The following is a 12740-nucleotide window of genomic DNA, read 5'->3' as shown; positions in this document are numbered from 1 at the left end:
GCTGGCCAGTTCAGTACCCGGACCCTTCTTCTACGCAGCCATGATGCTGTAATTGATGCAGTGTGTGGTTTGGCATTGTCATGTTGGAAAATGCAAGGTCTTCCCTGAAAGACACGTCGTCTGGATGGGAGCATATGTTGCTCTAGAACCTGGATATACCTTTCAGCATTGATGGTGTCTTTCCAGATGTGTAAGCTGCCCATGCCACACGCACTAATGCAACCCCATACCATCAGAGATGCAGGGTTCTGAACTGAGCGCTGATAACAACTTGGGTCGTCCTTCTCCTCTTTAGTCCGAATGACACGGCGTCCCTGATTTCCATAAAGAACTTCAAATTTTGATTCGTCTGACCACAGAACAGTTTTCCACTTTGCCACAGTCCATTTTAAATGAGCCTTGGCCCAGAGAAGACGTCTGCGCTTCTGGATCATGTTTAGATACGGCTTCTTCTTTGAACTATAGAGTTTTAGCTGGCAACGGCGGATGGCACGGTGAATTGTGTTCACAGATAATGTTCTCTGGAAATATTCCTGAGCCCATTTTGTGATTTCCAATACAGAAGCATGCCTGTATGTGATGCAGTGCCGTCTAAGGGCCCGAAGATCACGGGCACCCAGTATGGTTTTCCAGCCTTGACCCTTACGCACAGAGATTCTTCCAGATTCTCTGAATCTTTTGATGATATTATGCACTGTAGATGATGATATGTTCAAACTCTTTGCAATTTTACACTGTCGAACTCTTTTCTGATATTGCTCCACTATTTGTCGGTGCAGAATTAGGGGGATTGGTGATCCTCTTCCCGTCTTTACTTCTGAGAGCCGCTGCCACTCCAAGATGCTCTTTTTATACCCAGTCATGTTAATGACCTATTGCCAATTGACCTAATGAGTTGCAATTTGGTCCTCCAGCTGTTCCTTTTTTGTACCTTTAACTTTTCCAGCCTCTTATTGCCCCTGTCACAACTTTTTTGAGATGTGTTGCTGTCATGAAATTTCAAATGAGCCAATATTTGGCATGAAATTTCAAAATGTCTCACTGTCGACATTTGATATGCTGTCTATGTTCTATTGTGAATACAATATCAGTTTTTGAGATTTGTAAATTATTGCATTCCGTTTTTATTTACAATTTGTACTTTCTCCCAACTTTTTTGGAATCGGGGTTGTACATGAAAGAAAAAGGCTTAAAAGTTATAGCTTGTTTGAGTGAAAATAAGTCCTAAAATGCACTAGAATTCAGGGTTTTGCGTGTTATTAAAATTTTTTCGGGGGACGTTCCCCCCCCATCTTAGTTTGACTTTCAAAAGTTCAGGATTTTTTTCTTTGCTCCACTTTCATCTCTATATAAAGACCCCAATCACGATTAGAATTCTCTCCGAAACGTGATTCCATATCGAGACTGGTCTAACCACTGCTGCGCACAGGAACGAAACGGATACCAGGATTGTGTGACCTGATGGATCGCCACGCAGCCCTTCGGGATCTTTTGGATGAGTCTCGGCAGATTCTGTGAAAACCGGCTGATTTTCCATTAATTTATGGCCTTTTGGATCAGCGATTGTTTGAAAACGCATGGAATCAACATAATGGTTGTCGCTTTGCACAAAGGAGGAAAAAAAAAAAAGGCTGGTTTAGGGATATTCACTTTAATGCATACAAAAAGCACTTACGTTAACATGTAATGCGTAGCTTTCTTTACTCATTTATCATCGTGTTTTTTCTGTGGCAGTAAGAGCGACTAAACTAGAATAAAACAAAGTCAAAACAAAGTGTCACTCTGCGATGGAGTTGAAACGTCCGCGGTGGCCGATTCTGTAAATCGGCATCAGCGATGTCGGCTGCGCTCCTTGTCCTTTGACCTCTTTGGACTGCGGCTGCGATCACGTTTGTGGCTTTTCTGCTTGTGCTTACCGTGTTTATGGTGACCGTCTCTCTCTCGGTCTCTGTGTCGGTCCTTCTCTCGGTCTCTGGAGCGAGACCGCGACCGCTGCTTGCTCTCTTTGAGCTCCTAAAGTGAAAACAGGGTGAGAAAAATAGATCGCATTTCTTTTCTAAGTCTCGCTCTTGTTTCAAGACTGTCCTGTACCCAGGAACAAACACGTCCAAATATTAAATTACTCTAAAGTTTTTTTTCAAATAAATGCTGGACAAAAATTTCCAGAGCCTTTCAAATTTTTAATTTTCACACACACACACACACACACACCTTTGATTTCTTTGCCCTCCTGTCGTCTTCGTCGTCCGACTGGCGCCTCTTTTCCCGCTGCTTCCTGTCATCCCGGTCATCCTTCCGCCCCACGTCCTCCTCTTCCTCGTCCAGGAGAAGATCATAACGAGAACTTTCACGCGAGCGTTAAGTAAAACACACCGAGCTAAATTTAATTCAGGTCTCTCGCAGGAGCCTGTATTTGTTAATATTTTGTTTTCAGTGCATTGAAGTTGTGAATAAAAGGACCAAAAAAAAAAGGATACTCTTGCTTGGGTTTGATTTTGTCTTTCAGAGCCAGTTTGGATCTTTTGTCCAGGTCTTTCTCATAAGCCTTGAAATCATCTTTAGTGTATTTCCCACCTATGACGGACATAAAGATACACAAACTTTTATTAACCGATTTATAAATTTACACTTTTAACCAAAAAAAAAAAAACAGACTGGTGCAACACACACACACACCTTTGCCCTTCCATTTGATCTTCGACACTGATTGGCTGAAGTCCACGTGGATGCGTCGGTCATCAATCAGCACATTATCCATCTTAAAGTACGCTTTCTCACAGTCCTCCACCTGAAACGCAAACACGGTCCATTTTAGAACGATAAATTACAACTACAGTTCACTAAAACCGTCAGTGGAACTTGGAACGTCCTGAACGTGACATTTTCTTGCCCACGGGTTCTTATGGGAGGGGAGACAGAGTGGGTCTATGCTGCCCCCTGGAGGACTCGAGGCGCATCTACATGCGCACAAAAGCTCACCTGTCACATCGTCTCCGTACGTCTCGCTCGGCAATTAAACGCTGCACAGCGAGGCATAACTACACTCGGGGGAATGAATATATATGAGTGATTCCACGCTTATGGGTACTGAAATGGGGACATGAACTTATTCACCTAAAACCATTTCTTTTTTTACCATCAAGTCACAAAACATGTAATCTTTAATGAATGATATGTTAAAAGATAACTTTAATTTTCTGAGATGTAATAAAAACATATTTATATGCCAAAGTCAAGCCTATGAGTTCCAAAATGATGTCTGTTACATTACTTCTGTTACGATTGTCCATCTCGCGTCTGTTACAAATTAATTACAATCTAGCTATATACCATGTTAATCTTATTGAAAGAATGTGTATGTTTATTCTACTACACATGTTTATTAATTATATTTGCTAAAACATCACCTTCCTATGTTTCAAAAAGTAATTCTACATTGTTAAAATTGAGAATATATATGTCCACAACACTTCTGTTACGTTCTGACTTTGGCATATAAATATGTTTTTATTACATCTCAGAAAATTCAAGTTATCTTTTAACATATCATTCATTAAAGATTACATGTTTTGTGACCTGATGGTAAAAAAAAAAGAAATGGTTTTAGGTGAATTTTTAAAAATAAGTTCATGTCCCCATTTCAGTACCCATAAGCGTGGAATCACTCATATATATATTAGTGCTGTCAAAAATGTCGCGTTATTAACGCGTTAACTTGACTCAATTTTAACGGCGATAATTTTTTTATCGCGAGATTAACGCTCTGTGACATGATGCCACGCCCCGCACAGCCAGAGTCCTCTGCCCTCCCCCGAAGAGCCACGGTGCTCGGCTTAAGGTTTCGTTTTCCCATCGGCGGCTCCAGCCCCACTTTGCAGTGGCTGTGACAAGACGTGTTATGCTCTGCAATAAAAAAAAAAAAAAACATTGGTACAACCAGTGTTCGAACTATGCCGATATTTTCCCTTGGGGGGGTGCTTGCGCTTGTCTCAGAGCGCGGCTCTCCATCGCGCGCTCACTTCGGATATGCAAATGCTTCCCGTTACACACGATTGCTATGTCAATAAACATCATTTTGCCAACATTTGAGAGACCCCCCAACATTTCCCAAATCATGTTTTCAAGGGATCTCGGATCCCCCGTGTACCCCCGTAGTTCGAACGGTGAGCAAGCCCATTCACTTTTTTATGCTGATAAGAGAATTACAATGGTTTTTCATGTGACAAAAATGTGCGATTAATCGCGAGTTAACTATGACAGTCGCGACATTAATCGCGATTAAATATTTTAATCGCTTGACAGCACTAATATATATATATATATATATTTTTAATTATACTGCGCATTCAGAAAACAAAACAAGGTCTGTGAAAAAGCAGGAAGATTAAAAGGCTCCTGTTCGTTTTGTTATCTCTCGGGACGACTGGAAGACGTCCGTCACCATGACAACAGTATTGTCATTTGTACTGGAGCATGTTTGTTACTGTACGATAAAGAGACTGAACACAAACCTTCTCAAACTCGATGAACGCGTAGCACAGAGACTCGCCCGTCTTCCAGTCCCTGATGATCTCGCAGCTGCGTACAGAAAAGGAAAAAAAAAAATTAACCTTGGCGTGAATCTTCCATCTGTTTTGTCCCTAATCCCATATTTCAGTTCAACCAATTATAGAAATTATTCAATGAAATAATTTTTTCCCCTCTTAGACCCACTGATGCCCCCCAAATAATTTTAATCCAGCCCGTAAAGTGTATTTAATTTATATGTCCGTTTTCTGACACGGTGATGATGGAGGTAGACTCGCACCACTGGATTGGGCCGAAGCGAGAGAAGATGATCTCCAGGTCCTCGTCAGTGGTGACCGGGTTCAGTTTACACACAAACAGCACGTTCTCCGGGGGTTTAACGTCTGCGTCGGGCAGATCGCCCACCTGGAATGAACACACACAGAGAAAGTATGAGAGAGAGACGGCGACAGACAGACAGCAAGAGTGAGACACAGACTGCGACAGTGAGAGACAGCAAGAGCGAGACAGACAGAGAAAGACACAGTGACAGAAACAAACACACACAGCAAGAGAGACAGACAAAGAGAGACAGCAAGAGCGAGACAGACAGCGACAGAGAGAGACAGCAAGAGCGAGACAGACAGCGATAGAGAGAGACAGCAAGAGCGAGACAGACAGCGACAGAGAGAAACAGCAACAGCAAGAGACACAGAGAGAGAGACAGCAAGAGTAAGACACAGCGACAGAGAGAGAGAGACACACAGCGACAGAGAGCGAGAGAGACACACAGCAAGAGCGAGACACACAGCGACAGAGAGAGAGAGAGAGCGCAAGAGCGAGACACACAGTGACAAACAGCGAGAGAGAGAGAGAGACAGCAAGAGCGAGACAGACAGTGACAGTGAGAGAGAGAGACACAGCGAGAGAGACAGCAATAGAGACACACAAAGAGAGAAAGACAGCAAGAGCGAGACAGACAGCGACAGAGAGACAGAGAGAAACACAGCAAGAGCAAGACAGACAGCAATAGAGAGAGACACAGAGAGACAGCAAGAGCGAGACACAGCGAGAGAGAGAGACAGCAAGAGCGAGACACAGCGACAGAGAGAAACACAGACAGCAAGAGTGAGACACACAGCGACAGAGAGAGAGACAGCAAGAGCGAGACAGAGCGACAGAAACACACACAGCAAGAGACAGACAGACAGACAGAGTCTCACCATCTCCAGCAGAATGGCTTGTGTCTTTGCTTCCTTCTCCTTTATCAGTTCATCCAGCTCCTCTGCATCCTTCCCTTCAGCATCATTTATCACTTCGTCAGCTCCGATACGGCCACTCTGAGACACACACACATACACACACACTTTAATCTTAATTTCTCACATCTCATGTTGTTATTATTGTTTAACAATTTGCTTATGATGTCCATGTCATGCAAATCTAATCGACTCGAGTATGTGGGATCAGTTTATGAAATAAGATGGAAAATCCCTTCACTCTCAGTCTGTACTAATCATCTGAGCTGACAGGCACATGGGGGGGAAAACTTCAGCACCACAAGCTGACTACGAAGGAAAAAAGTAACAAGTTTGTACTGATCGATCAATCCACCAATCACACAGTGATCCATTCAGTCAGAGTGTGCTCGTCAGTAACTACGGCAGCGAGTCAGTCAGGAAATCCATCAGTGAATCAGTCAGTCAGTGAGCCGGTAACCGTGAGCACACGATTACCTTATTTTTATACATTTTATAAAACTGTTACAGTCAGGAGGTCCATGCTGCGTTTAGCCCACTGCTTAAACACACACACACTCCTCACCAGCCGATTTACACCTGTCCGAGCAAAAGCATGGCGTTCCTGAAGCTCATCTCATGATGTGTTCACACCAAACACAGCGAGAACATCAAAGCCATCGGAAGTCTTTCAGTTTCTACGCGAGTCAGCGTCGAGCAGCAGCATGACCGCTGGCGGCATGTCTTAGGCAGTGGGACGCCAGAATAAAGCTGAAGTCCAGGAAGGTTTACGGTAATGAACTATGATGTGGTTCGGTGACGGTCAGAATTCGAGTGAATTCTGACGCTCTAAACGAACCATACTCACATCCAGCTGTTGTTTCGTGGGCTCGGGGGATCGATCCGGGACCGGCAGGTCTGGAGGGTCGTCAAACGGGTCGTCCAGAATGACCGTGTGATTTATTCTGCAACCACAGCACGCGAGTTTAACATGACGGATACCAGCGATCCTCCAAAATGAGTCTCGGAAGAAATTTATTCGCGATATATAGGGTTTTTTTTGTTTGTTTTTTTCATCTCACCTGATGTCCTGGAAAGGAACGAAGTCTTTGTCGACGAACATCTCGTTGATTTTGGCCAAGACGTCCATTCCCTCTGTGACCTCTCCGAACACGGTGTGAATGCTGTCCAGGTAGTCGAGATTCTCTCCGGTAGTGATCAGGAACTGGTGAGGAGGAAACACACACACACACACACACGTCTTACTACCAGCGCATTTACATAAATGCATTTATGTTCATCAAAGTAGTAAATCATTTATCATCAGAAGACGTGCGTGTAAAATAAACTAGCATATATTAAAAAATAAATAAATCAAACCTGAGAGCCGTGCTGCTCGTTGCCGTTGTTCACCATGGAGACGGTCCCCTTCTTCTTGTGCTTGATCCGGGGAGCCTTCTCTGCATCGAAGAAGCGTGCCTGATCCCCATACAGCTTACTAACACACACACACACACACACACACACACGCACTCAAATTGTTGTTACAGAGAAGGTTCTGTAAAGAGACGTTTTTAATTTAACGTTCATGGAAGGAATCTAGTGTCATGGTGGTTTTGTGTCCTTATTTAATAAGTTAAACATTCTAATCTTTGGGAAAGTGCTGTGGTATAAAAGGAATAAAACGTTTCAGGATGTGCTGTTACAGTGCCTTCTACAATTACTGGCACCCCTTATAAAGATTAGTCAAAAGAGATGGGGGGGGAATCCGCATTTTGGTGAAGTCGCTTCATCTCACGCTGAAAAAATGAGAAAAATCCAACCTTTAATTGAAATAAATTTATTCCGAGAAAAACAAATCCTTCCTCAAGAAATATACACTACCGTTCAAAAGTTTGGGGTCACTTTGAAATGTCCTTATTTTTGAAAGAAAAGCACTGTTCTTTTCAATGAAGATCACTTTAAACTAATCAGAAATCCACTCTATACATTGCTAATGTGGTAAATGACTATTCTAGCTGCAAATGTCTGGTTTTTGGTGCAATATCTCCATAGGTGTATAGAGACCTTGCAGTCACGTGACCGGAAAGTTAACAGCCGCCATCTTGTCGGTAAAAAACACAGCTGAATACTGCTGCACTCGTGTACAGGATGGATCAATTTCAACCGACGGACTACACGGCTCATTTTTCTAATGAACAGATAACTAGATATATGTCTAAAATAAACGATCTACAGATTAGTGACCCTTATGGCTTACCGGACGGAGTTTTCACGACCGTGTCAGTGGATTTTGAACTGCCGGAGGTGGAATACCCGGACGTGTATAATTACCTCATTAACTTTCCCTCGCTGTTCAGTGGTGAAGCACTGCGTGCTTATAAATCTCTGGACAGTTATTTTTATAGAAATTCAGGATTTGTCAGCGACTCAGATGTGGCATCTTGTAAACAAGAAAAAAACAATCCTCATTGGATGGGTAAGTCACTTAAGTATTACTAGTACTGCACTGACCAGCCGATTATAGAATAGAATAAGGTAATTCCAAATCGTCCGTGTTGTTTACCATGGATCTGGCGTTGGAGAGGTAGAGGCTTAGCAGTGGAGATTTGAGTGGCTGTTTTCTGAGCTTAGTCAACAGGCCGGCTCTGCCTGCAGCCTCGCTTTTGCTCCCGGCGCCGCCTCCTTAGCTTTGCTTCCGATAACAATCCACGGAGACCCCACTGGTGTCGCTATCTCGTCCGGAATGTTGTGCATGCGATGGAAATCGCTACAAACCATCATTTTCCGCTGGAAACCAATGTCCAGTAAGTCCATACGGTTGTAGTGGATATTGAAGTCCGGTACAGACGAACAACACGCAAAAATACACACAAAACACAAAAAACGTGCACAGGTAGGGAGAGCTTGTAGCCGCAGCCGTTGTAGTAGAATTGTATATAGTAGGGTTTTCCAGAAGAAAAGCTAGAAGCAGAAGTAGAAGGCGGAAATATGGCGTTTGACTGACAAGATGGCGTCTGTCACAATCTGGATCGGCTGTGACGTCACATGCAAGATCTCTATAGACCCTTTTCAGTCACGTGACCTTCGTAAACGCAACCGCCATTTCGGACATGTAGTGGACTTCGGCTCGAATCGGTTTGAATGCGAGGAAGGCGACAAACATAAAAGAAAAAGGAGCGAGATGCAGAAAACTGTATTTACTAGTTTACTGTAATTATGATCTGGCAGCTATTTACACCGGATCCAGTATAAATAGCTGCCGGAGCCAACGTCCGAGCTTGCCGGAGCGCGCTAGCTCGCGGCCGCCGGAGCGCGCTCCGGCAAGCTCGGACGTTGGCTCCGGCAGCTATTTACACTGGATCCGGTGTAAATAGCTGCCAGATCATAATTACAGTAAACTAGAATGGAATGTTAACAGCAATGTAATGCCTTTTCTGGCTAATTTTATTCGTCTTACCTCCAACAAAGTGGTCACTACACAAGCATTGGTATGCCGCTATCCATCTTCTCCGTCGGTCAGCATCTACCGGGATCCGATAAAATGATAACCCTTGCCTTGTTTGTTGATGGTTACTACATCCAGGTGCACAACAATATAGTGGCATGATGGAAGTCTTGCTGAAAATAAACACTTTCTTTGCTGCCATTCCTCAATGCTGGCTGTGGTAAACTACTGGTAGTACATGTCCAAAATGGCGGCCGCGTTTGTCGTGACGTCACGTGAAAAGGGTCCATAGAGGCCCATTTCCAGCAACTCTCACTCCAGTGTTCTAATGGTACAATGTGTTTGCTCATTGCCTCAGAAGGCTAATGGATGATTAGAAAACCCTTGTACAATCATGTTAGCACAGCTGAAAACAGTTGAGCTCTTTAGAGAAGCTATAAAACTGACCTTCCTTTGAGCAGATTGAGTTTCTGGAGCATCACATTTGTGGGGTCGATTAAATGCTCAAAATGGCCAGAAAAATGTCTTGACTATATTTTCTATTCATTTTACAACTTATGGTGGTAAATAAAAGTGTGACTTTTCATGGAAAACACAAAATTGTCTGGGTGACCCCAAACTTTTGAACGGTAGTGTACTTTCAACAAAAACACGTGCCTGAAGCACGTTTCCCGTTTAAATTGTACAGCATGTTTGAGTTGATTGGAGTGTGTAGGAACTTTCAAGCTGTAACTTTGAATCCATCCCTGTGTCTGAAATCGCTCACTCATTCACTACTGCCTATATAGGGAATCACTATATAGACGAATATATATTGAGCTCGTTGGTAAAACGGGGGGAGAACAAAACAAAAAAAACAAACACGCTTTCGGACACTAGGCGGTCGCGCTGGTATTTACGTCATTACTGTCGCACAATTAAAACGTGCCAGATCAGTCGGCTGGTGGGTTTCAAAATAATAAACACGTGTGTGTTTTTGTGATAAATCCACATTATACTGAGCGTATTTCCAACATTAATCAATACAAAGTACCTGCAGCTTTCAGTTCTTTTAAATCAAGGCTGAACACTTTTTCTTCTTCGCCACTACCTTTTATTAAATAAAATTTGAGACTTTAAATTTGATTTCCTTCAGAGTGACCGCAATGCATGATGGGATATGGGATATTCCACCGAATGGGTGCCATTTGCTTGTTGTACCACTCCCAAATTAAACTTAATTTGTTATATCTTTTCAACACTGATTATAATAACACACATATTTAACTATTCAAAATGTGTATTGGTCAACCTCAGGCTACGTTTTTTTTTTTTTTACAAGGTTTGGAAGTCAAAGATGGCTGCATACTCTTTATATGAGTAACAGGACTGAAAGTAACAGGACTGAGTTTTTAGCCTAGGATTAGCTAATACATGGAATTAAGCCACATGGCGTCATCGCTAATAGCATGACTACACTTAGCACTAGAGCCCTGCACTCCCGCGGGAGTCCCGCGGGACCCGCTGCAAAGCAGTGCGGCGCGGGACAAATTTTGAAAGCTCATTGCGGGCGCGGGCGGGAGTGCACAATGCGGGCGCGGGCGGGAGCGGTGATAAGCTGCAGTCCCGCTAACTAAAAACGTGTTTAAAATAAAATTTATAAATTATTAATTTATGTCTATCATATATAATTTGTGCTGGATATTTTATTTGGCATGAATAAAAACATTTTAAGATGCCTAAATTTGCAGAGAGAGTCAGATTGCCATTGATCACCCTAACGGCCAATCCTTTGATCACTCTAATGACTCGCCGTTCACACCCAGCCTCCAGTGACCCACACTAACATGATGCCTCAATGACACCTTAGATGAGCTGGTCATCAGAATTCTGATTCTGATCCAGGAGAGGATCAATAACTCTCGTAAGTTTCCGATTCCTTTCCTCTTCCGTGTTTGAGATCTCCGATCATGGCAGAAGAGCAGAGCTCCTCTACTGAAGCTCACAGTGCTTCAAAAGTAAGTGCTGCTTTAAAAAGAGGTACATTTACCGTTAAAAAGTCAAGAGTCCTGAAGTCGGACATTTGGAAATCATTCTCACTCGTGTACGACGCGGAGGGAAATCAGCTGCCCTTTGCTTGCTGTGATAAGTGCCAAAAGGTTCTGACATGCTAGGATATTCTAGTTAGAAATGCTTTACAAATGTAAACTGGGTTAGCCTAATGTTTTGTATGGCTGAACAATAAATATACCAAATTTCCACTTGGAATTACGTGCTCGCCTGTCTTTTTTTATTGTTTATTATTATTATTATTAGAGACACTGACGAAGGCAACAGCCAAAACGTTTGTCTCCTTCTGCTGCTAAAAACAACTGAAAAGAAATGTAACTAAAAGAATAAGTTCAAGAGTGCGATCCATCTCTCCTTTCACACTAATTATTCATAGGAGACGCACCACGGGAGAGCGCATACTTAAATGATTAGCCTACTTAAATAACTATTATTATTAGGTCTACATGTTGCCATTTCAACATTCCGAATTCAGAAACAAGGTAAATAATAACAAACGTGAACGTGAGCTGCAGATATTTATGCTCAAATCCACTCAAAGTAGGGGGCGGGGCACCATCACGCTGTGTCAAGACAAGAACTTTCCTGAGAAATAACGCGAACGTCTGCATCATGCGGGATTTGCGGGCGGGAGCGGGACTGAAAATCATAATTCTTTGCGGGAGCGGGACTGAAAAATCCGACCCGCACAGACCTCTACTTAGCACATTCTAGTGATTTACCAACAATCTGTATTTTTAAAATAAAACAAATATCATCTAAGAAATAATTTAAGTAACAGGACAGTACTGTATGTTGACATTGACCTTATCAAAGTTAAAAAAAAATCATCAAATATACAGAAAAGTAAATGAGAGAACTAACTGTTGGTCTTCCCATGGCCTTCAGAAGACACAACTGTTAACTTCCTGTTAAGCATGTGATTTATGGAATGTTCCAAATTTGTCAGACGGGGTAATATGTTTGGGTAACAGGACTGAGTGAAAACCCAGGGACACGACTAAAATGTGTATTTTAACTAAGATATTGTGGATTTCTTATGAAGAAATATATTTAAACCATGGATAGGATATGGAGTCACACAACAGTGCAAAAGAAATACTGTTTCTGAAGGATTTTAATCACATAATCAAGTATAAAGTTAGAGTGCGGGGACAGGTGTAACATGCTATTTTTCAGTGTTGTAGGTAGTTTTTATTAATCCTTACAATTATATATCTTAAATTTGAAATCAGATCAATGTGCAGGGCATTCTGCGTAATAAGGAAATGCATTTTAAAGTACATTTTTATGTGCATTTATACATATAATTTTCTAGGGACGGAAATGGCACCGATTCGGTGGAATGGCTTATATATTGCTTTGGTTAGTGACAATCGGTTGTACACTACTTTTCGTGATACATTGTGGGATACTTTGAGTGCACTATATAGGGTGTAAATAATCCTCGCTATCGTTTCGGACAGCGCTACAAAATGGCGTCCCCACTATATAGTGCC

The 12740-nt window shown here is 42.4% G+C and overlaps 1 protein-coding gene across 2 annotated transcripts in view; it reads right to left on the bottom strand.

The window, feature by feature from the left end:
- Positions 1-1631: 1631 nt before the first annotated feature.
- The window catches only part of ppil4 (peptidylprolyl isomerase (cyclophilin)-like 4), a 35957-nt gene continuing 24848 nt past the window's right edge, over positions 1632-12740 (bottom strand). For both annotated transcript variants that reach the window (XM_060913897.1, XM_060913898.1), the window contains 10 exons: positions 7125-7242; positions 6827-6969; positions 6613-6709; positions 5730-5846; positions 4808-4932; positions 4512-4578; positions 2677-2788; positions 2478-2574; positions 2212-2344; positions 1632-2013 (listed from right to left, as the gene is read on the bottom strand). In XM_060913897.1, coding sequence (XP_060769880.1) covers positions 1831-2013; positions 2212-2344; positions 2478-2574; positions 2677-2788; positions 4512-4578; positions 4808-4932; positions 5730-5846; positions 6613-6709; positions 6827-6969; positions 7125-7242 — 1192 coding nt within the window. In that variant the 3' untranslated portion in view covers positions 1632-1830. The remainder of the gene's footprint in view (positions 2014-2211; positions 2345-2477; positions 2575-2676; positions 2789-4511; positions 4579-4807; positions 4933-5729; positions 5847-6612; positions 6710-6826; positions 6970-7124; positions 7243-12740) is intronic.

This window comes from Neoarius graeffei, chromosome 2 (assembly GCF_027579695.1).
Source record: "Neoarius graeffei isolate fNeoGra1 chromosome 2, fNeoGra1.pri, whole genome shotgun sequence".
In the NCBI taxonomy this organism is placed as follows: Eukaryota; Metazoa; Chordata; class Actinopteri; order Siluriformes; family Ariidae; genus Neoarius; species Neoarius graeffei.
Note: the sequence above shows the minus strand (reverse complement) of the source record. Positions and strands in the feature narration are given on the sequence as shown.